The following is a 24222-nucleotide window of genomic DNA, read 5'->3' on the forward strand; positions in this document are numbered from 1 at the left end:
TAAGTTTTGTCGACGTTTATTTTATGCTGCAAGGCCTGCAGAATTTGTTGTGATGGCCTCCATGCAGATTTCTGACCATGGCAACAAATAATGGCAGAAACGTGACTAGTTAGATGCTTAAATATGAAAACACATAAATAATATATATGAGAAATAATGTATTACAATCACATCATTTTTTTCGAATGTCATTTTAGAAGTATATTTCTTGATTACCTCAGTAGAAAAGCATTGACTACAAAGAGGACCGTTTGAGAAGTTGCTTGTTTCTGACCGGCACGATAATTGGTTACACTCTCCTCCTCCATAAGAGAACCTGCTTCCATGGCAAGGTAAACAAAATTGTACTGTATAAGTTGACAGGATGACAGCGAATATATTTTGTCACGTTAAAGATCGCAGTCTTTATAAGAAAAAAATATTTTCCTAAAGTTAAATGTCGTCGTGCCTATTTTGTTCTACCCCGAAAACCTCTGTAATAAGGGAAGAATGGTAAACAGTTCTAACCTTTAGTCTGGGAGATCACCTTCATCGAGAAATACTTAAATACTTTAAATACTCCGACATGAAAGAAATATATATTGTGTCAAAATAAAAATGATTAATTACATGAGATCTCTCGTGTTTTATTTTTCTTTATTATACTAAATATTATTATTATGATTATTATTGTTGTTGTTATTATTATCATTGGGATCATTATTATTATTATTATTGTTGTTATTATTGATGATTTTTGTACAGCTTTAGATGAACACATCGGTGTCTATTACTGGAACTAACACATTGTTCCGCCCCACACTTCTGAGGTTTGGGTTTGATTGTTAGACTTTCCCCTGTGGAGTTTGGATCTGCCTAACTTGTTAAGCTTTTTCTGCTACTTTCCTTATTCACCAAAATATGTCTAATAGGTTCCTTCTTCACTTTAAATTCTCTATCTGTTTTAGTGTGAATGCCCACTTGTCTCTTTGTCCCTTGTTATTGATAGACGACCAGTTCTGAAAAAGGTGATGTTGTGATACACATCTACTGTCTCTGATGCCAATAGATTTCTAATACATTTGAGGTGGGATGGCTAGCATTGTGTTACCACAAGCCAGGATTGCATCGACGGTAATGAATGAGTAAAGAGCCAGTAAATAAAAATATATGCTCTTCATTAGTGTTGGGACTCATTTCATTCATTTTCTTCGCAAGGGTCAGAGGAGCCAATGGACACCCTGAATCGGTAGCCAGCTAATTGCAGGGCACAAGGAGACAGACAACCATTCACGCACACAGTCACACCTAGGGGCAATTTAGAGTGTTCAACCAGCCTACACCGCATGTTTTTGGGATATGAGAGGAACCCATTGTACACCAGAAAAAAACCCAAGCAAGCCTGGTGAGAACATGCAATCTCCACACAGTGAGGACTGACCTGTGATCAAACCCTTGACCCCAGAACTGAGGCTCACACACTAACTCCCGGGTGGCCTGCTTTTCGTATATAATTTAGTATTATTGTTTTTCTTTAACACAAAAAGTAGAAAGTTAATTATCCCAGCCAGAAATAATGTTTCACTTTTTTATCTGACAGATGAAAAGAGGAATCAAGAAATTGTCCAGCAACTTCAAAAGCTAATTCCTCGAATCAAGTTTCATTCTGATGTGCGTACATTCAAAAAGGAGAAGATGACTTCCATCGTGACAATAAAAGTCTGGATAGTCTGAACAAATTTGGATAAATCATGTTGTCGAGCATTTTCACCGCACGCCACTCCCTGAAGTGGAAGTGTCACCGGAAATCCACTGATAGTAATAACTTTTGGTTTTCCAATCTAAAGAGTTTTTTAATAAATGTAGTCCAGAGGAAAGCTTATACACGGACGACGGCACCATCATCAAGGATAAACCAGAAGCCGGTGTTTGCTCGAGCTCCAACATTTGGAGACAAGACAGCTGTGATAGACAGTAGTTGCAGTCACAGCTACAAGCAGTTGTATGCTCACAGTTTGGGCCTTGCAAGAAGAATCAATGATGCACTTCACTCTGACTTTGGAAGGCTGGAAGGCAAGCCAATATCTTTCCTGTGTGCTAATGATGCTTCCTATACAGTGGCCCAGTGGGCTACTTGGATGAGTGGCGGGACTGCGGTTCCCCTGTACAAAAACCACCCACTATCAGAACTTGAGTACATAATCACAGACTCTCAGAGTGCGCTGGTGGTGGTGGGGCATCCCTTTGCTGAAACCCTGGAGGCACTGGCACAGAAACTTGCTCTGCCTTGTCTGATACTTCCCCCTACTTCAAAACTCAGCACTTTAAACAACAGTGACATTCAAGACATGGAGGAGGTCAGTACAGACTGGGCGGACCAACCGGCCATGATTATTTACACCAGTGGTACTACTGGGAGGCCCAAGGGTGTTCTTCATACGCACGGCAGCATCCAAGCCATGGTAAATATTGTATTTTCCCAGTTAATTCACTAACTGCCAACTGTTTTAAAAGCCAGACACTTTTATTGAGGCTTGATATATGTAAGCACGTATCAAAATACAGAGAAATTGGCTATTTTTTAATGTATTTTTCTTTCTCTAGTAATCAACAGCACATTATTGTTTTTTTAATTTATTTTTTAAACAAAACAATGATTTATTACCAAAACATGTCGTGAAAATAATCATTTCAAGAGAATAGGTATTTTGACATTGAAATTGCATGCTCTTGTGACACCTCAAATGATTGAATAACAAACAATTAAAAGTGGCTTTTGTTGGGAAGATAATAGTTTATAGAATTTTAATTATGAAACATTACATGAGCAAAGTTATCAGCTTTTTGACATGTGGGTCCTCAGTTACCTCATTATCTGCGTCATCTTTTCTCAAAAATATCACCATCACTTACCACCAAGGCTGCAATTATAATTTTCTTTAATTAGGTATACTACTTAAAATCCTACTGAACAATTGATAGAATGTTTTCAATTACAAAGACACAAGAAAGTAGGGCATTCCACTTAATAATAATGAACAACAAATCAGTTATTTTATAGATGATCAGCATCATTTGACTAAGTCAAACAAACATGAATATAAATAAATAAACTAATCATTCAAATCTATTTGAATGCATTGAGTGAGATAACTATTATTCTTGATATAAGGAAACGTTTCAAAGACCCTTAAAAAGAATTTTTTATTGTTATTTTGAACCTTTTCAGAGAATATGTCAAGTGTGAAGATGAAGTCCACTTTATGATTCCATTAATCCAAAACATATTTTTAAATTCAAGAACTGTGTAGACATCTTCCGGCACACATGCACACGTCCGTGCACACGCACTCTCTTTGATTAGCATAATTCCTCTTTTGTTCCAGTCTAGCTTTTTAATTAGCTTTAATTTATGCCATTAAAGATCTGCCAAAGATTTTTCTGTATATTTTCAGGGCAAATTGACCCACTTGTCCATTAGTGTGGAAAATCAAATCATTCTGAATGATGTCAGAGCTTCAGTTGTCTCCACTTGATCTGTAGTGGTGAAGTAATCATTAAAGGAGTGTGCACTTGGAACACAGCAATTTCAAGTTCTCCAAGTTCTTGAAAAAACTTATCTGTCTGGTTTTAAATTATGATACTAATGTAATTATAGACGGTAAGTGCATCGGCTTCACAGTTCTGGGGTTGAGGGTTCGATCCCAGGTGTTTCCTCGCTGTCTGGAGTTTCTCTATCACTGTCACTTGCCACCCGTGATTTAAATGTACATGTTTAATTTAAATGTTGAATATTGGGGCGATGAAACTCCCGATACATGACAATTATTCAAAATAACGAGCATCATTGACCTAATTAAATCAACTGCACTAGGTATTATTTTTACATCCTGAATCATGATAACTTCATTTTTTAAGACTCCCGTCTGTATTCTAAACCTGTTTCAATGCTACTGTTGCAAGGAATTCCAATGAAACCAATGAATTATCTTTCTTCCTCTTTTAAAATGAAGTAGTAACTCTCTCTGTCCGACTTCCTCACAGGTCCAGTGTCTGGTGTCTGAGTGGGCGTGGTCCCAAGACGACGTTATTCTTCACACACTGCCGCTCCATCATGTGCATGGCATTGTAAATAAGCTGCTGTGTCCTCTCTGGGTCGGCGCTACTTGTGTCATGTTGCCGGAATTCAATCCTCAAAAGGTTGAGTATATTCTCACTTTGGACATGTACTTCTTCACAACTGCTCTAATGGCTACATATACTGTACCAGTGATAAAATAGCTGGCAAATGAACAACCTCAATTGCAATGAAACTAGGACATTGCGTTAAACCAAAATAAAAGCAGCCTACAATCGTCCACAAATCATGTTCTACCTGTAATTTAATTGAACACAATTCAAAAAGAAGAATTTTAATGTTCAAACCAATAAGATTGATTCGTCCTATTCAACAGTCAAGGTTGCATTGTCATATTTTACGCTTAAGATAGATACCAATATCTATTAGGAAGAAATATTGGCAAAGATACCTGAAAAATGTTCTTCAGTAAATCAACAAAGTATTTGTACTTTTTCCAGCCTTTCTTCTTCCAGTTTAAACGTTTGAAAGCTCCATCTCAGTCCCCCGATTTCCTGCCTATAATGCTTCATGGTTGTCAGGGTCTCTCTTTCTCTATTCTACTTTTCTTCCCCTCTTGCTTCATCTCCTCCTCTCTCCTCTGTCAGTTCCCTCTTCTTATCCCTCACTCCATGTCAGACTAAGTGTTTTGGGCCCAGTGATTAATTGCCCTGTGTGGCTTTGTATCTGACCAATGCCGACTCACGGTAAGAGCTTAAGCAGCGGATCAATCGATGAGCTGACATTGAAGAATGATGGCGCTTGTTTGGCCCTGAGAAAGGAGGGGAACAAGGTGGGTGTCTCTTAAGAATACAAAAGGAGTGACGATTCAACTGTTTTCTAATAACTTCGTTTTTTTTTAGGATCTCAAGAGCCTAATCGCATATATATTAAACAAAGACCCTTGAAGGACACTTGAATCTGTCAGAAAAGTATTGCTTAGAAACCATAACCATCAGTATTCGAATGACTGTTAGCTCTGACCTTGTGTAACAGACCGCATAGCCCAATCACCAAAAAAAAGCTTCTTTGTCCCTGCCTAACCTCAACACCTCTTGATGAAATGCTCAATAGTCTGTTTGTTTTATCCTTCACATTCTCAGAAGGAAGGGTAAGCCAGACGGTACTTTTTCAAAGAGACTGGCGTAATCCTCGAAAGGTACAAAACGTTGTTGTTGACACCACAATGAAGATGGGTCATTGTATTTTCAATGTATCACGTTGGCCCTTAAGAATATTTGTATTTTTTCTCTAGGTTTTAAGTATATTTAATCCCAGAAAATGATTTACTCTAATGCAAATCAGTATTACAAAGTGGGAGGATTAACAAGAGACTGGCTGGACTCAATGAGCTTTTCCATTGTCACCTAAACTACATGCCTTCATTCTCTGTACTGCTTATACTCAAAATGGTCACAAGGGGTGCTGGAGCCTATCCCAGCTGACTTTGGGCACCACCCTAGACCAGCCAATAGCAGGGCACATGCAGATTGATAACCATTCACGCTCACACTCTTACCTAAGACCAATTTAGAATGTTCAACCAGGTGACCCTGCATGTTAATCTTTAAAAAGGTGTCTTTTTGGTGCAAAACCAGAATAAATGGTCTTTATTACCCATTTAAAGACAGTAAATCAGCACTATTTTTTTCTATTGGTCTTTTTCCCGTGGGCTGAATTTATTTCAAATAGAATGTGATAAATTATGAATCTATTCCCCATATATATTTTTTTTCCACAAATGCTTGTTTAAATTGTGACTCACTACTTGCCTACAGGCCTTTGCATAGCGAGGAATGATATTAAATAATTTAATATACAGAAACGCTTGTATTAACTAGTTAAAATAACATATTTTGGAGTGAGGAAAAACAATCTATATGTTTTCAATTGTATTCCTACATGATTTTAGCCATGTGAGTGAGTACACTCTATTAATGCATCGCTCAGGCTCACTGAGTTTTTATTTTTTATTGGAAAAGCCAGCATTTGTATTTCACTCCCACCTAAGTGCAGGTCCCAGCAGCTCACTGTGGTGTTCAGCATGCAGCCCAAGCATTTAGGTTCCCACTGCATCTTGTCCCTGAGGTGGAAGCTAGCTCTTTGACGGACATAAATTGCCTTCCGCTCCTGTTCTTAGTAGACTTGGTGGAAGCGCTCCACTGGACTTGATGGACAGTGCCTACAGTGGTCAAGTCAGAGCCAGTTAATAATTCACCAGTCACTAGCCACTGGTAAGAGGCACACTGTTTTGAGAAGTTTGTTATACTACTTTGTTGGAAAGGGAAGGAAATGTGAGAGGTGTTTGCAAAAAATAAACAAAGGGGGTGCTTATTCGTCCATTACCAAATTTCAATTGTGTCCTCTTAATGAGTGACCTTTGGAGTTGCAACAACAGTATTAGTTTTGTACACTTCTTTCCCAAACCAGTTTTGAGATGTTTTTTTAGTAAGGCCGGCAAGAAAAAATTAAGAGTGATGTATGCCCTCATAGCGGGCTTGCCTACTAAGCGCACATGTACCTACTTAACCAGACCTGTAATGTCATTTCTCAGTCTAAGTTTGTTTTCTAACTAATTGAGGGTGTACCCCGCCTGCTGCCCATAGTCAATTTCGATAGGGTCCAGCACTTCACGGCCTTTGTAGATAAGCAATAGGGAGCCTGAATGATGGAAGAATACTATTTCATCACCAAAAAAATAATCCTATATGCCTTAACAACCCTATTTGTCTGGAGTACAATGTACATTTTGATTGTATATTATATATATGTACCCTGATTTTATGTTCTGATCTCACTGTTATAGAGGAAAGTCCAGTTCTATACTAGTGTTTGATTGCCAAATTATATCTGATTTTACTCTATGCCCACTTACCCAGTGAGGAAAAGTCAGATGGAAAGATTCATCTAGATGGCTCAGTGAAAAGTGGCGATCCCATTAACTTGATGCATGCATGCGTTTAGGTGAAGGAGAGAGACATCTGCGATAGTGAGCAGAGACATGAAGGAAGTAGAGTACTTGGTAAATTAAGGTAGAATGAATGTAGACAAACTGAATAAGTTGACAGAGATAGCTGGGAGGACTATTTGTCTTCTTGAGAGGGGTAAGGATGGATTTAAGACTGATGTCCTTCAAATTCATGTAATACAGTATGTACATTCTTGTTGGTGTTGCTGTGAGGGATAAGAACTGGAAGAAGGGGCAGAGTGTTTTTAATACTTCTTCTTTTATGAAATTTTATTTATACATAAGCAGCATTGATTTATTGGATGTGCTTCTTGTTAAGCGTTCCATTCCGTAAATGGACGTATGTTTTCAGCTTCTCTATATGCAGTCAAGGGCATGTGTAGCCTGTCCTATTCAGTCAAAATGCACATTTGTCAATGGTAGCCGTGTGGAAGGCCCTTCAACTGGCCAATGTGTCAAATCGTGCCCCACAGTGTGTGCTGTTTTCCTCTCAGTGACCTTTTCAAAACCTGCCTTTTCCTTTTGTGCATTGGCAGCTTTAATGTGAATCTGTTTCCTTCACCTCCGCCTGCAATTTTTAGATTAGATTAGATTGTATAACTTTATTCATCCCATATTCGGAAAAATTTCACTGTCATAGTAGCAAGAGGGTGAAAATGCATATATATACATATTCATACACACATAAACATACATATATATAGAAATATACATACATACATACACAGATGCATACGGTTGCATCAAACAAAAGAAATGCACTTTTGGCTTAAAAAAAATGTGGATGTCAACATTTCTACTCCATTTGTATTCGTTTTGGTCCTATGCAACAGAATGAATGTCCTTGTCACACTATTCTTTTTGCACTCTTCAGTCAGAAGCCAAGCTCATTTCACCTTTTCTTGTCATCTCTTGATCTCTTCCTAGGTATGGGAGATGCTGCTGAGCTCCAAAGCACCAATGGTTAACATTTTCATGGCTGTGCCAACTATCTACTCCAAACTCATCCAGTATTATGATCAGCACTTCACCCAGCCCCATGTCAAGGACTTTGTCAAAGCCCTGTGCAAAGAGAGGATCAGGTATGGATTTTAGGATTAACGAAAGATCCCATCCATATAGATCTTAACCTTTTGTGCATATGAGCTGATGACGTGTTTAAGGCAATAAATGAATCTCAACAATACATTCAAAATACGACAGTGAAGGCTTTTTTAAAACCTCCTTGCTTTAGGCTTATGGTTTCTGGTTCTGCCGCTCTTCCGCTGCCCACTCTGCGCCGCTGGGAAGAAATCACAGGGCACGTGCTCCTGGAACGCTATGGGATGACTGAAATTGGCATGGCATTGTCCAACCGTCTCAAGGAACCACGCCTTCCAGGTACTTGCACTCTAAATCCACACAACCGCAAGCAAACGAAACACACATCAGTATCAGGTTCCATAGCTTTCTATGTACGTGTTCAAATTACAATAAGTCCATTGAGGATTTTTCTGTCGGCAGTACTATATAAAATAGGCATGAGAAAATGTCATTTTTGTCTCCCTCTGTTGAGCAGTGTTTTTCAATACAATATTCCCTTCTAGAGGTGGAATAATTAATCCATGCAGTGTCTACTAAAATGGGTTTAATTAATATTTCTGGAATATTATATTCAATCAAATTTGTCAAAAACCCACAAGTTCATTTGTATTTTATATCCTATATTAGGAAAAGATTTCACTAAACATGCGCATACCATCCTTTTTAACATTGTTCGAAGGCCCTTGTATCAAATCGAACCAAAGCAGACTTGGTAATAACATATATGGAATTTGTCATTTGCACCCTTAGTAATGTTTACAGTATTTAAATAGTGTAAAATATACTGCTGTCTGGTTTGTAGAACTAAATAAACAGTGACAGATAATCAGTGCTCAGTCCCATTTGACGTTGATCTTTCCATTTATTTTTAAACTGCATTTTTTTCCTGGTTGAGATAAAGACCATTAAAACGATTTCTTAAATCTTGGTTTGATCCATAGTTTGTGAAATCCCCAAATTCTTTCCACCTCCTTCACGCATGCACAAATAAAAGCAAATGAGGTCAGATCAGAGGCTTGTTTCTCTCTTCTTCTTCATCGCCTCTTCCATCCACCCTCTCCTCTCCCTCCACTCTACTTTTTCATTCCACCATTCCCTGGCCACCCCTCCCACTGACAGGTAATTAGTTTTCAGGTTGTCTGGTGTCTTCTTGGGGATGAAGTTCTTTTTTCTTTGTTGGTTGTGTGTTGTTTGGCAAAAAACGAACAGGTTGTGATTGATTCCTCTCAGGTGTTTATTAGCAGTACTTTTAAAAGATGCGGGCGATTGATAGCAACACAAGCACATTCACAAGAGAGAGTGTACAAGTGTGAATAAAAACAGACATGGTTTGATGCGTGTTGGAGTGGGGCTGTTTTTGTTTTGTTTGAAAGTAGGTTAAAGAAAGATCAATAGCAACCAAAGGAAACAGAGAAAATTTGTAGTGGATTCAGCCAATAGCATTCGATTGCATTTCTTGTTCTTTCCAACTTTTCATAACAAAACAGGTCCTCTTACACTTTCATGACACGTTTTAGTTTTGTTGTTATTGTTTTTTAAATGCATTCCACTCTATGTAGGGCATTTATCTGTCTGCCCTATTTTTGTTACCGTGTCTTACAGTTTTAGAGAATTATAGATAAATAGCAGTATGTGTTTATAGGTCATACTGCCCTTGCAGAAATGTAATAAGTACTATATAGTTAATTGCGAGCATGTCATTATCCATCGCATCTCATGAATTATTGGATGAAACAATGTTTAATCTATGTTTGTCTTGTTTTCATATTTTTCAACTCCTTGTACGTAACAATGAAAATAGCAATAATGGAATACAGTGTGATAATTCATTCCAAAATATATAGTTTCCATTACTCCTGTTTTTACCAGCGGAGAAACCTAATTTTTTTTTCAGAAGTATCCACTTCTAAACCCACTAAAATGCTGGTAAAGGTTATTTGAAAGATTTATTGGCATCTAAGCAATGGAAATACATAGCTGGCATTATGGCAGGTGTAAACTCATTTGAGACCAATCTGTCAAGTGTTAAGTGTATGATTTGTCATGTTAAGTAGTGACTGTGTGTAGAATAATTTGCAAATATCTTCACTTAAATAGGTAATAAGAAACTGCAAACATACGCACACGAACAGCATGACCTTTTTTTCTGGTACTTTTGGCTATGGATTGTTTAAATTTTGATATCAGATATTGTGAGTAGACTAGTTTGGGCCATCTGACACATTCATTTCACATATATTTGTAGATTGAACTTTTATATGTACATTTACTCTCAGATTTACAATACTGTACATATAATACACAGTATGCAATGTAAGATTTATTATTTCAGTTAATATAATTTATTTAGAAACAATATTTTACCATTAAACATTAACTTTTGGTCCCAGAGAAAAAAAACTGTGATTCTGGAAGATTTTATTCACTAATATAATGTGTGTGACAGGAGCTGTAGGGTTTCCACTACCTGGTGTGGAAGTGCGGATCGTCATGGATAACACAAACAACACTGTAATGGTGGAGGGAAACCACAGGGAGAGTAAGGTAGGTAACGTTTGTTAATAATATATAAACGATGCCCTAATGGCTAATCTATACTTTCCCTCTACTACATTAGGTACACTTACACTCAAGTAAGTGTTTATGATTATGCCGGCAGTTTGTAGCCAAGGCCTGCGTCATAATAATAAATAAGTTTGCAACAGCATGAATTTGTCCCTGTCAGAGATCCAAATGTTCTCAGTTTTAATTTTTTTCTACATAAATCTGCACAATTTGTTAATTCAATTTCCTCAATCTGAGATGTTGAAAATAACATTTTATTTGATGAAGTTATTGATTTGTCGAATAAGCTATTATTTTAGTTTCTTGAAAATGGTTTAGGCACCTTAATGTCATTTATGAGTTATTGTATGTGCTTGTTTAGATTCAGGTTTTAAATAGGCTTCTGACTGAAAAGCAAATGTTAGGAAGGTTTATTAGTTTGAATTGACCAAGAGCACTGGGTTTGTACAAAATAATCCTCAGAAATAAAATGTGCCTTTTTATTATCAAACACAATGCAATTCAAAATGGTGTCTTTTTACTATAGGTTCTCTGTTACTGCTTTTTTTTAAATCCAAATAACTGCTTACGGTTACCCCTACGACTTAAAAGTGTTGTTATCTTTGTCCTTAAAGTGTCTGTACATGGCTTTTATTCCAACTGGATGAGAGCAATTCTTGGTTTTCAGTCTTCAGTAGTTTAAGCGTCTTACGAGTCAAAGTATAAATGCATCTATACAAGTTTTAAGAAGTGCTGTAACAAACAAAGAAAACCCTCATCTTTTCAGTATGACGGCTGGTATTGATTTTTGTGCATTCTTATTTATTACATTTGCAATTTTGCAAAGTCCACGAAGGATAGTTTTTTTTTTTCTTCCCTTGGACATTGTAGGCTTCATAACAGTCTGTATTTGATCCAAACTTTTGCATTTCCTGAACTGTCTTTGTCTCTCTTTTTTTCTCATCATGTCAGGTACGTCAAGGTCTGGAAGGGAAAGAAGGGGAACTCCTAGTCCGAGGTCCAGCTGTCTTTAGGGAATACTGGAACAAACCCCAAGAAACCAAAGAGTCTTTTACAGACGATGGTTGGTTTAAAACAGGTAAGAAAAACCCCTCTTTAATGTCTCTTTAGAGCTCATTCCATCCCTGTCTGCTTTCATGTTTCACATGTAGTATGCACTTGGGCTAAATACGTATGCAGAATACAAATTCTAATATCAATATCATTGGGATTCACAAAAGTATCAGAAATATATATGCTCATGACTAGAAGTCAAAGGCAAAGAGCTGCAAGATGAGGTTGGTGGTTGGGGTGATAGAAAGAGCCAGCAAGTACAAGGTGAGGATGACTAGTGGATGATAGGAGCTGGAAAACAGCAATATTTGAGTGTTTGAGTGCAAGGCTGGGAGAGGAGAGTGTGTTTAATTGGCTTTGCAGCCTGGAAGGACAGAGATCCAGAGCACGGCATGCTGCTGTCACACTCCATTAAAGCCAGTGGCCACATAATGAGAGCCTGGGCAATCAGCTTCCCACAGATTGGTCAGTACCTCAAGCCACCCATCTATACACACACCAAGATGTAATGCGTCTCAGGTGGAATTGAAAAAAAGTTGGCTGACTCGCAGTTGTCAGTTAACCCAAGAATAATAGTGTAGAGCCAACTTCAAGATACTTGGCAACAAAGGAAAACGTTAAAGATTCTGTTGAAAAAACAGACTTTCCTTTTAGTTATTTAGAAATTCATTTGTATATATTATAGACTGGTCAAGTTAAAGCCAAAATGTAAATCCTGTAAACTTAGATCTATAGAGTAATCAGGTGTCATGAATGAAGCATTTGCCAACTTAAATGATTTTTTCTTGCATAGTTTTCTAACTGTAATGTTTTTAAGATCATAAATAAAATTAAACACAGCAACCTCAAATGAAAACATAATCCCCCTGGTTAAATCATGTATGCTCTTAGCTGTGGCAAATCCCATTTTTTTCTCACCGGCATATGTTAATGTATTCTGATTTCATTCTATGGTTGCATTTCAAAATTGATCCCTGTTACAAAGAACAGGATTTTGACTATTTTTGGGAATCTATCACATTTGGCTTCTGGCAACTTATCATAAGCAACACAAAGCCCTCTTTCAGTGTGTCAACCGTCAGTCTGAAAGTACAAATTTCATTTTAATCAGTGCTTTTCAACAAAACAACAGTAGTTGAAAGATAACACAAAAAAATCAGATAACTTACGATTACGATATTTTCACCAACTGATTATCGAATCACTGATGACTATTAATTCGTACGAGCTTGCCCTAAAAAAAAATCTGTGATGCATACTTTACATTTCATGCTGCTTGGGCCAATCACTACATGTAAAATTGCAAAACTGGTGCTAACATTGTTCATTTAGCATTTGCTCTCGCCTTTGCTCATGCCTCACTTCACTCTCACACCTGCTCTCTGAATCACAGACTAGCTTTCTCTGTCTGGTCCTCACAGTTCTCTGACTCTGAACTGTGCCATTGAGCTGTTTTTACATTGTCTGAAATTTGTCTGTCGCCATGCCGAAAAATGGCTGATTTCTCTCCCTACTTTGCTGCTTTCAAGACAAATGACGAAGATGCGTTGTATTCATCTTGCGTATCATTCACCTTTTTCAGTGTGATGAAAGGGAGCAATTGTTGCAGCCTGAAAAAGATTCTGTGACTGGAGGCTCTACATAAACAGATGAATACTCATTCTTTTCCAAAAGAGTAAATTGGTAAATCTACTACTCTTTACTTATTGGCACTGAAGCCATACATATTCGTACCATTCTCTTATAAGCAATAGTTCACTTAAAAAAATAATTCAATGTATTTAGTCCCTTATTTTTGTCCATCCAATTTCTTCTCATTTTTACTTGTCATTCTTTTAGCCGTGAGGAATCTTTAGCTGCGCACAAAATTACTTTAAAGATGTATGTATCTAATATCAGATGCAATAGTTGTAACATGAATTAGTATGGAGAACATCTACAGATCTAATTCCTGTATGATTTGCTCATAAGATAAAGTGTACGGCATGATCTATAAATAGCAGTAGCTATAAATACCATTACATTAATCCTCTTCATTTGTACTGTGAAGGAGTGCTCCATGAGTCTCCCATAATTTGAATTCAGCACACCAACACATAAGATGAAACCTTGCTGGCTCCTTTTTTTTTTCCTCGAGCCAGGCAAAAGTGTATTGTATTCGATAAACCAGCAGAATTGTTGAGTTCAAAGAACGAACTCATTACTTTTAGAAAATCATTGCTTTGGTGCCAAGACCCACCAAGCAAGATGGAGTGAGTTTTAATGGAAAAGCGCTTCACTGAAGATGCTGACCGGCAAAAAAAAAATAGAATAAGATAAAATAAAAAAGAGAAAAAAATGAACAAAAAAAACATTGTATTCAAGAAGAAAAGGAGTGTGAGAATTAAATCAATAACTCCTCAGCCGGCTAGAGGTGTCTCCACTAGTGTGAGTGGGCTGTGAAGCTTGACTGGCAGCTCTATAGGGAAGCTGTCGCCATCCCACGAGTGCTCCCTCTTTCCACTCAACCTCACAAACATCTCTAAGCACATTGATTCTGTCGTACTTTTTAACACCCCTTTTTTGTGCTCTTTGCTCAAGTCTGTCCATCCTTCTGGAGCAAAGCGGCACTCCCAATGACAGCTCATCTGTTGTTGTTGCACATAGACACGACAGCCCGGCACCTCCGTCTGATAATTGAACCATAAGTAAATTAATGAACTTGTAAATAAGAGAGGGAAAGTGAGGATAAACAATTGTTATTTGAATTGGTATTTTAAACTTCCATATCAAAAAACTCTTGGCAGTGAAAATGAAAGTTACAAATTCCTCATGAACCTAAATATTTACAGTGATCTACTTGCTGTTATATCTTGGTTTTACTCTTAACAGAATCAATCAACTATTTTTTCAATAACATTTTTAAGATGATGTCCAACCAGGTTATGCTTTCGTTAGTTCATGCTTCTAGTATTTTTTTTTTCAATGGATAGATGTTTGCCTTGTTAAATTTCAGTAAGAAATTTTGTTTTGGTTTAATCCATTATAGATCAGTTTATTGTAGTCATTATATGATCTTATTACATTTGACCCTTTGTAATACCAGTAATGCTTTTCAGTTATGAGCCAAGCTTAAAATAGCTGTTCATTCATTAATTTTTGATATATGCCAAAAATCAAGCAATTGGTGACGGTCACCATTTGTTCTTGTATCTGTTTGACAGATGGGGTCATACTCATTTTCTGATTCTTATAAACTAATCTATGTGACATGTCCTTAAGAACATGCAGCCAGATACACTTTGTGTGTGCATCTAGGAGTAAAGGTGTGTGTACTTGCCTGGTGTTGTACCACAATGCCAGTAGGCCAGAAGAATTTAATAGGAAGCTCCTGCAGAATTCATTCATTCTCTGATGGCTCAGTTGTGCCCGAGAGTTCTTTTCCTCTTCTCTCCTCTTCATTTTGTCAAGCCAATGTCACACTTTACCCCCAGTCACATTATGTCTGCCTGAGCCAAATGTCAAAACTTCCAGTGGGACCCTCTGTCCTCCTAGCAGTTTGCTGAAAGGCACCTTTCTTCCCGCACATTTAAAGCCTGCTCATCAGCCTGGAATGGTACTGGGTTTCCTAGTGGTACACTACTTGTTTGGCTTTTTTGGAAACTGGTTAAATGATTTATTAGCCAGCTCTCTTTTGGAATCTGTAACTAGGTTCATTCAAACTTTTTTTGTTGGCAACTTCCTGGTTTGTTCTTGTTAATGTACTGCAACTTCTAACCTGTGTAGACGGGCGTGACATGAATCAAGGATGACATATTTTTTTTATATAATGCTGATCTGGCACCAGTAATCACGTGATAATTGGGATTTTACTGATCCACCTATGGTAAGGTTTGCTTCCTTAAGGGAAGTAATAATATGCACATAATTCTATGGTGATATTTGATATGTGATAATCAATTCATCAGCAGACAGCTGACAAGTTTAGTATCGCCTTTGAACAACTTTCTGTACTTTTTCATTCATTTTCTATAATATTTAAAGTTTGTTTTGTCTTACACTCTTATACTAAACCATTATCTTACAATGTTTGCTGTAATGGCCATGAGTTGTTTTTTTTTGTTCTTTGTAATTGCTTACAGCATAGCTAAAGAGTGCCAGTTCTAAGTGAGGATTTTAATCAGCGTGTCTTATGTTTTCAGGTGTAATTTTCATGTTTTCCACAATTCTGATTTGTGTGTTTGAGTGTAAAAGAGGCACTCGCATATACAATAAGTGGCGGTTTAATCGCTTTCTCGATGAGCATAGCAGATCTGAGACAGACATCAATCCTCAAGTTCAGCTTGTTATCGGCTTGTGAAGAGGCAGAGAGCAAGCAATCTCATCAGAAACATTACCATAAAGCAATTCTAGCTCTTTTAATTGCATTATATTAAACAAATTAGATCAGTCATCCAAGTGCAAAGTACTGTTTTGTGTGATATTAATTACCAAAAAAGGAGCAGTGACAAAAGTTAAGGATGATAAATAATGTCAGAGCTGAGATTTCGCCGCTTTGGCTGTCTGTTATTTATCCTCATTAACTCCTCCATCTTGGCTTTGGGGCTTTAATGTAGAACATTAATATTCATGTATGCTAAGTGTTTACAGTCCCACTGAAAAGAGGCACGGCTTGCATTTCGGCTGCTTGTCTTGGAGGAGATAAGGCTCTTCTTTTCTCTGTAATGGAGGGCATTCGGCTTGAACCCATTGCTATGGGTTCTGCTGAGTACTGCGAGCAACCATGGCTCCACTTGTACACTGCCGAAGAGGAGTGTCACCCAGCTGACACTTGCCCAGTGTGAACAAGCACGACACTCGTCCCAAATATCACTTGCAATGTCAACTACTGTGTTGACATGCACTTTCCTAAAAAAACTAAAGTGGCAATGACCATTGACACTGTCTACTGTATGTTCATCTTGGCATGGACATGGCATTCCTGGCAATAGCTCAACTGCTTATGTACGCTGGCTAAGCAAATTATATATATCTATTGTCTCTCTAGCCTCAGATTGATATCATGATATTTCAAGATAATTAGCGTTGACAATATTTTTGACGATATGGGAATGAAAATGCAGAAAATATGCATTGGATTGGAGAATTTTTAAGCAATCATCGTATAATTGAACGCAGATCTTTTTCATGTCAAATTTCCCGAAAGTGAAACTTTCTCTGCCCTTCTTTATTAGTTGAAGTCTTGATCTGTTTTTATTTCTTTTTCTTCCTATCCACTGTTTGTCTTCACTTTCGTTAATGCCTCTGAATGAGATGAAAGCCCAGTGCAATTAGGCTTCTTATCGTTTTAATTAAGAAAGCCATTCGGCCATATCTTCCTCTGGCGCCACGGTGCATACTGGTGGGATTCTCTGATGCCTGAAGAACTGTGCTCGTGAGAGTCTGTGTTTAAATATGTGCGCTTGTTTATGTGTTTACTGCCTGTCTAAACCATATGTATGATGGTTGTTTTGGTATTTGTTTGGCCCAGTAACACGGTTACCAACATCTCTGACATTCTCATTTTTTTTACTATTATCATTGGTTTTTGTTGTTCTTGTTTTTGGGGTTGTTTTTATCAGCCATTGTTCTCAAATTCCCTCTTGTGCCACATTCTGAACATGCTGTTTTAGTTTGAATTATTTACTCTTCAAGAGACAAGGTCAGAGAGTCCTGGCGAAATAGTCGAAACTCAGCACAAACACCTTATAAGATTTAGTTTTTGCGGTTAGCCCAGCATTCTTACTTTTTTTTTTGAGTGAAGGGTACGCTACAGAATATATTAGCCTCAGCTTGTAAACACGAAAAAAAAAAACTATAACACAAGCTTGTAGTCAAAGTCGATAGCCAAAAGATTTTTTTAGTTTGTTTTTTCTCCAGCAAACTCAAGAAAAGTGAATAAAATAAATAAAAACCAAATTGCAGAGAGAGTAGATCGTGCAAAGATGACTCTTTATCGTTTATCTAAAGCCAAGAGTAAGAAAGAAAGGGAGAAAGTGTAACAACCCATTTACTGCCGTTAACACCCGCATTCCCCCTTGCCCCCTTCCCCCCATCTTCCCAAATCCCCCCGCTCCCCACTTACCCTGCCCTATCAGTGCAGAGCAGTGGTCTGTGAAGAAATTCCCGATATCTAAATTTACACTCTGTATCAATCTTCTTTAATAGACTGGAAAGCTTATAGTCACAGTGGCAAGCAAGGAGAGAGAGCAGCAGTGATAAATTGTCGGTGTGCAGGCGACAGCCGCCCGTGATGTATAATGAAATATTTATGATTTATCCCAGCTAATAAACTGAAATGAAGTGCGTGATGTATGAGAGCAGATGGGCCCTCTATTGATGCAGACACATAGAACCAAGTGGAAGGAGGAGACACAAAGATAGGTGGCGAGAAGGAAGCCGATGATGTGATGAGAGATGTTTCGGAGAGAGGTCCAAGGAAAGGATGAATAATTAGTGAGGAAAAACAGCGGTAGGTGTATTTGTTTGTATTTGTTGAGCGCAAGAGAGTCTGACAAAGGGTGGAGTACTCCACATCCACAACATTACTTGTACCTGCTCAATCTAATGCAGTACTCCACTGTTATTTGTATTGTTTTGACACCATCAAAATGGTAATAATTAAATATGGTTCATTATTATATGGCACGTCATACTGAGAACCTGGTCTTATGTGGGAGGAAGCCCAAAAAACACACACTATTTCAAATAATTCTAACTAGTATTGCTGCCCAAGTCATATTTGAATTGATTGTTTGTTTTTGTTTTTTCAAAACGAGTACAGCACATCAAAATATTGTCCCTGACATGGATGTTATGTGGACAATTTTGAAATGCTGAAGGAGTGTGTGTGTGTGTGTGTGTGTGTGTGTGTGTGTGTGTGTGTGTGTGTGTGTGTGTGTGTGTGTGTGTGTGTGTGTGTGTGTGTGTGTGATATATTTCACTGATCTCACAACAAGCCTCCTTTTGGTCAATTGTGACTCATGTTGCCCCCTAGACCCACCCCACATCTTTTCTCAGTCACAGCTGTGGGTGCACCACCTGTAATAAGCCAAAAGAACATCTTCCGGTACTGACCCATTTCTCTGCTCACTGTTCCCTATACCAGCTGAGCCCTTCAAAGTGTATGCTTTGTCCCTACATCCTGCCTTTATGGTGTGTTTGTGTGTTTGTTCCTGTATATTCGTCGGCCACTTTATTAGGCATACCTGTCCAACTGTTCCTCAATGCAAATTTTTAATCAGCTAATCACTTGAGAGCAATTTAATGCATCTGTAATCATCACCAATTCATTCCAGTGGTGTGATGATACTAGAGATGTTATTTGTTTTAAGAATTGGGGACTTTGTTGTTTTTCAATCTTGTTGAATGTTTATATCACTCACATCCACACCTATGAGCAGTATAATAGACAAAGTGGGTTAGGCAAACCTGTCCCAATGTGCAGCTTACAGGGCAACCCAAGTCATATAATTTTGAAAAATATTCATCCGGAACTGTCAATTTAATGTTAGTATGTTTTATTTATTGGCTATCTGATTGTATTGCAGCAGACATAAATCATTCGGTATTGATTCCTGACCACAGCATAGAATCCAAATCAATGCAGACTTCTTGACGTCGGCTAATTTGAACAGGTCTTAATAATCAATGCTATATTGTAATGGAGCGCAGTGAGTGATTTAAAGGCAATGGCTTATTTATGGAAGCAGTTGCATTTTTTTGAGGTTTTTTTCTTGACCCTCAATTTGTTGTTGGGGTATTCCATTTCTTTGGGGGTCATTCTCATCTCAACTCATTTATCTTTATCCTCGTTAAGGTCACAGGGATTGCTGGAGCCAATCCCAGCGGTATGCAGGCTAGAGGCAGGGGACACCCTGAATCGGTGGTCAGCCGATCGCAGGGCACATGGAGACGGACAACCATGCACACTCACACCCATACCTAGGGGGGGGGGAATTAGAGTGTCCAATCAGCCTACATGTCCTGAACCTACTGTGAATATGATCACGGAAAAGCTACTGCTTTCTTCATCTCGGAAACATAAATTTAGAGAGCTTACCAAAGAGGTTTCTTATTTGCCAATTCTCCAATCTTTGTACACATTTTTATTGTATTTTTTTTTTTGTCTTCCAGGAGACACAGCAGTATTTAAAGAAGGTGCCTATTGGATCATGGGCCGCACCAATGTTGACATCATCAAGAGTGGTGGCTATAAGATCAGCGCCCTCGAGGTGGAACGTCACTTGCTGGCTCATCCAGACATTACAGGTAAATAAATGTCTGTCTGAAGGCAAAATGTATGTAAAACTTAAGGTGAAGGTCTCAACAATGCCCTCAACTCTACATGTGCTAAAACATGATTGTTTGAAAACAATGGCATTAATTTTGAAACAACTTGCACTGAGACTGAGCAATATTCACACCACACTCTGAATAATTACCTACATGCTATATGAAATGAGAAGACAGTGTTTATATGCCATGAAGAAACAAGTGAGAAACAAATATGACAAACACAACAATGAAACATAATCCATTGTAACTGTGTCATGACAACTTTATTTTTCGCAAAGACGTCGCTGTGATCGGGGCGCCAGATGATACATGGGGACAAAAGGTCACTGCAGTGGTTCAGCTCAAGGACGGTCAGAGTTTGACCCTCCCAGATTTGAAGAAATGGGCAAGGTATTGTTTCCTTTTCCTATCATCTATTTTTGGAAATGTGTTGAATCGGTTTAATGCCAATGATTCCCAATCCTAATGTCAAATCCACATGCATACTGTTGTAAAATGTTACTGTATATACCAAATGTGTCTCTATTGAAGTTTTAAGTCTGACAGCTTTGACTTTAAACTATGCCTCTGAAAAATGCTTTTTCTGTGAGTGGGTGTATCTTTGCATCATTGCTGTGGGTTCCATACAGTGGTGTGTTCAGGGCTGCTGTTACAGCCTATTGGTCCAACTTGCAGAATGCTACTATTGTCAGTGACCAATGGGGCTAAAACACAGAAACAAACACAGTTCAACCCGGGGTGCAGCCTGCGGATGGTTAGCATCAACCCACCACCCGCCAGCGGATGCGTTGATGCTAACCAGGAGGAAGAGAGGAATAACATGGGACAAACAAGTAGCTGGATGCTCACTCTTCAGTGCCCTGGCTGCAGCTGTCACTCTGAATTTCTATCACATGTGCCCGGTTTCACCACGCTGTCTTCCACGCATACACACACCCAGGCACAGCCCCGAAGAAAATGGCAACACCAGCAAACCGCATGGCAGATGTGTAGGCTATGGCATGTGCTCGGTGACACTTTGCTCAGACGTGCTGAGAGCGCAATGTGAGTCGGTCTCTTTACAACAACTCACACACCAGCTCAAAGTAGGTTAAAAGATAATAAAAGAGCTGCAGGCTCTCGACTCGACTTGACGTAACAACTGTGCACCCAGTATGGAAATATAAAACACTTTTAATTAGCCCTGCCTGCTGTTTTGCCGTTGACTTGTATTTATTTTTTGGGTGTTTTTCTTTTATAATCTCTTAATGATTGTGTTGTTTTGTTTGGACGCGGCAATGTTCTGTGTCTGGAAGGTAAATGTGGATTATTAGCGAGAAAAGCTACAGGGAAGGATGAAGGACATTTCTTATCTGGACTAGTCTGCCACAGGCCTCATCTTTGTTGTGCAATTGTTTCTTGCTCCTGTTGTCTTTGTTGCCGCAAATATACACACACAATTATTGACACTAGTGTGCTACATTGTTGTGTGTCCTCACGTGCCGTTCTCAGCCTGGTGTATATTTGCCTATCTCCTCACCGCAGTGAAGAGCAAACCTGTTTTTAAGTGCATATTGCGGATGTCTTTGCAGAGAGCACATGGTGCCCTACTCCATCCCCACGGGCCTGCTTCTGGTGGACGAGATACCGAGGAACCAAATGGGCAAGGTCAATAAGAAGGACCTTCTAAGGTACTTCTTCCCATGAATCCATCACAATGAACTGTTTCAGATGGATTCTCATTTTATCCCTTAACTTTTCTTCCTCTATAAAAGTACATTGCAAGTACATTGGCACAAGTTTTTTTTTTTTTTTTTGGGTAGTGGTCGCTCAAGTGCGTAGAAATCCTCTTTCAGTTCTGAAGGTCAGGTTTGTAATCACCTCACCCGAGCCTGCTTGTGTAGAGTATACGGATGTTGGGATTAAAGGGACAGACAAAATCAGGTATAGAATCGATTAGAACTTTATTTCATCCCGTATTCGGGAAATTTCTTGGTTGCAGTAGCAACACCGACTAAAGACACACAAGACATTGTAGACCTAGGTAAAAGAACTGGAGCCACACACAGGAAGCCCACAAGGTGGATCTTAATGATCTTTATATGAAAGACAATATTTTTGCTTTCTTCCCATTCTCCTTCACTATAATCCATTCTTACTGCTGGAATGCTCATGATAAAGGTGTTGTTTATTTCTTATTTAATGGATCATTAAATCCAAATTTGAAGCTACTCTGGCCAAGTTTCTAAGTGTGATCAAACAAGAAGCCCTAAAAATGGTGTTTGGGTAATAATATTAGTCACATTTTTGATTGACTTATAATAATAAGTAGGGTATCGTGAACAGTAGATTCCAAAAATTCTGCTCAGAAATAAAAAAAGGAAGCATTACAGCTTTGAAGTGTTGCTGTTTTTGTCTGCCACACATGCTTTACACACGCACATGTGCAGATGGGTGACACAGGTGTGACGAGACCCAGGAGGCAGATTCTTTAGCACCGCAGCTGGATGCCCAACATTTCATCTGAAATCTTGCGCCGCAGTCTCTTCTCGTCTCTCATCCCAATTTCCCCAACACTTGGCCTCCTCCGTCTTCATCAGCTCTCGTAACACATTGCAGGGGGACCCAGTTGATTGAGATGCCTTTTTGAGTGAGCCCTAGTGTGCAAAGGCACGAAAGAAAAGATGAGGAGGTGTTGCGTGGTGGCTGGACAATCAGAAATATTGGAAGAAGGGGGATGAATGAGAATCCAGTCAAGATAAACAAACCTAATGACCAGCCAAAGAATTCCTGGATGGAAAGACACACAAGGCAAGCATCAGATGGAACAAGCTGCTGTCTACACACACAGACTGGCCTGCCCACAGCCACCAGAGACCTGATTAAGAGAGCAGAGCTATCGATCTGTGGGCTGGCAGACTAGGATGGATGAGCAAGCAGAAGCACCAGAGGACGGCGTGGGTGCCCCCAAACCCCAGCCTGCTGCACCACCCACGCTGTGGCTGGAAGTGGGCCAAGGCCACGGGTGCTAAAGCAGCGCTTTCTACGCTCACCTAGCGGCGCTGCTTTCGAACCTTAAACGTATAATGTGCCGTAATAAGTGAGCTATAAGCGTGCGTGTGCTTGGGACATGGAGGAGGAGAGCCTGTTTATTCCCATGACTGAAGCTTGATCAAGTAGTCGTGCCCTTGAACCTCACTCCACCTCTCGCTTTTTTCAGTGTTTGCTGGTGAATGGTGCAAAGGCTCGTCACCAGATGGCTGCTTATTGGACCCCGGGGCCTAAAACAATGGCTTGTAGGGGACACTAGTGAGCTTGTTTATGTCTGACACTCAGAGTTTGGTCACATGTGAATGGTGTTCTTCATAAATAGCTCACTTTGGGCTGATTTGGTGCCCCTTGGTCAATATTCTGCATTTTACAGCAGTGCGCCGATGAGATGATTTTTATGAGGGACACATTAGACCTTAACAGGAACCAGCTGGCTTCACAAATGCACTGAAAATGGAAACAGCACAACTTTTATAAAAGACATGTTGACATTTACAGTGTTTATATGGTACTTCATTCAAACAGTGAGTGGACTAATATATTTATTTACAAGCATACGCACAGTTAACATTTCAACAGCTGGAACAGAAAATGAATGAGCATTTATAGACTAAGTATTGAGGCTTGATAATATTTCATATATATAAACCATATTTATTATACTATTATCGGAATGTAGAACCTTGTCAAACCTCCGTAAAAATGATTCCCATAATGTCCGGGTGTTAGTCTACCCATACTGCAAATGGACATTTCCAGTCATGCAGGGCAATATTATTAATATTAATGATGATGATTGTATTGTTTATTATATAGTATCAATATTAATGATGATGATGATTGTATTGATTGTTATATATTATGAATAAATACAATGATGAATTAATTAAATGTTAAAATTACCGTTAATTATGTTAAAACTAATTAAAAAACTAAAGTACAATTAATTTTGATTATGAATAACACTAAAGTTGTTGTTTTTTTCATAGTATTTAACTGGAGGCTGGCAATCGTTCAATAAGCTAGACTTGCCGCAGACTATCAGAGCGGTATTCACGTTTGATAATGTAGTTATAGAAGTGCACTGCATCATCCTGAGAGCCGTGCTTAC

At 38.6% G+C, this 24222-nt stretch overlaps 1 protein-coding gene across 2 annotated transcripts; it reads left to right on the forward strand.

Annotated features, from left to right (window-relative positions):
• The first annotated feature begins 262 nt into the window (after positions 1–262).
• acsf3 (acyl-CoA synthetase family member 3) lies at positions 263–23856 on the forward strand. Of its 2 annotated transcripts, XM_077714149.1 has the most exons (11): positions 263–332; positions 1580–2441; positions 4024–4179; positions 7992–8146; positions 8299–8444; positions 10594–10691; positions 11664–11790; positions 19920–20054; positions 20360–20471; positions 21653–21751; positions 23281–23856. In XM_077714149.1, the coding sequence occupies exons 2-11, from the start codon at positions 1731–1733 to the stop codon at positions 23291–23293; spliced, it is 1752 nt and encodes a 583-aa protein (XP_077570275.1). In that variant the 5' UTR covers positions 263–332; positions 1580–1730; the 3' UTR covers positions 23294–23856. The 2 variants fall into 2 exon arrangements, with proteins under 2 accessions (XP_077570275.1, XP_077570274.1); XM_077714148.1 differs by lacking the exon at positions 23281–23856 and having other exon boundaries at positions 21653–22291.
• The last annotated feature ends 366 nt before the right edge of the window (positions 23857–24222 follow it).

This window comes from Stigmatopora nigra, chromosome 3 (assembly GCF_051989575.1).
Source record: "Stigmatopora nigra isolate UIUO_SnigA chromosome 3, RoL_Snig_1.1, whole genome shotgun sequence".
Classification (NCBI taxonomy): domain Eukaryota; kingdom Metazoa; phylum Chordata; class Actinopteri; order Syngnathiformes; family Syngnathidae; genus Stigmatopora; species Stigmatopora nigra.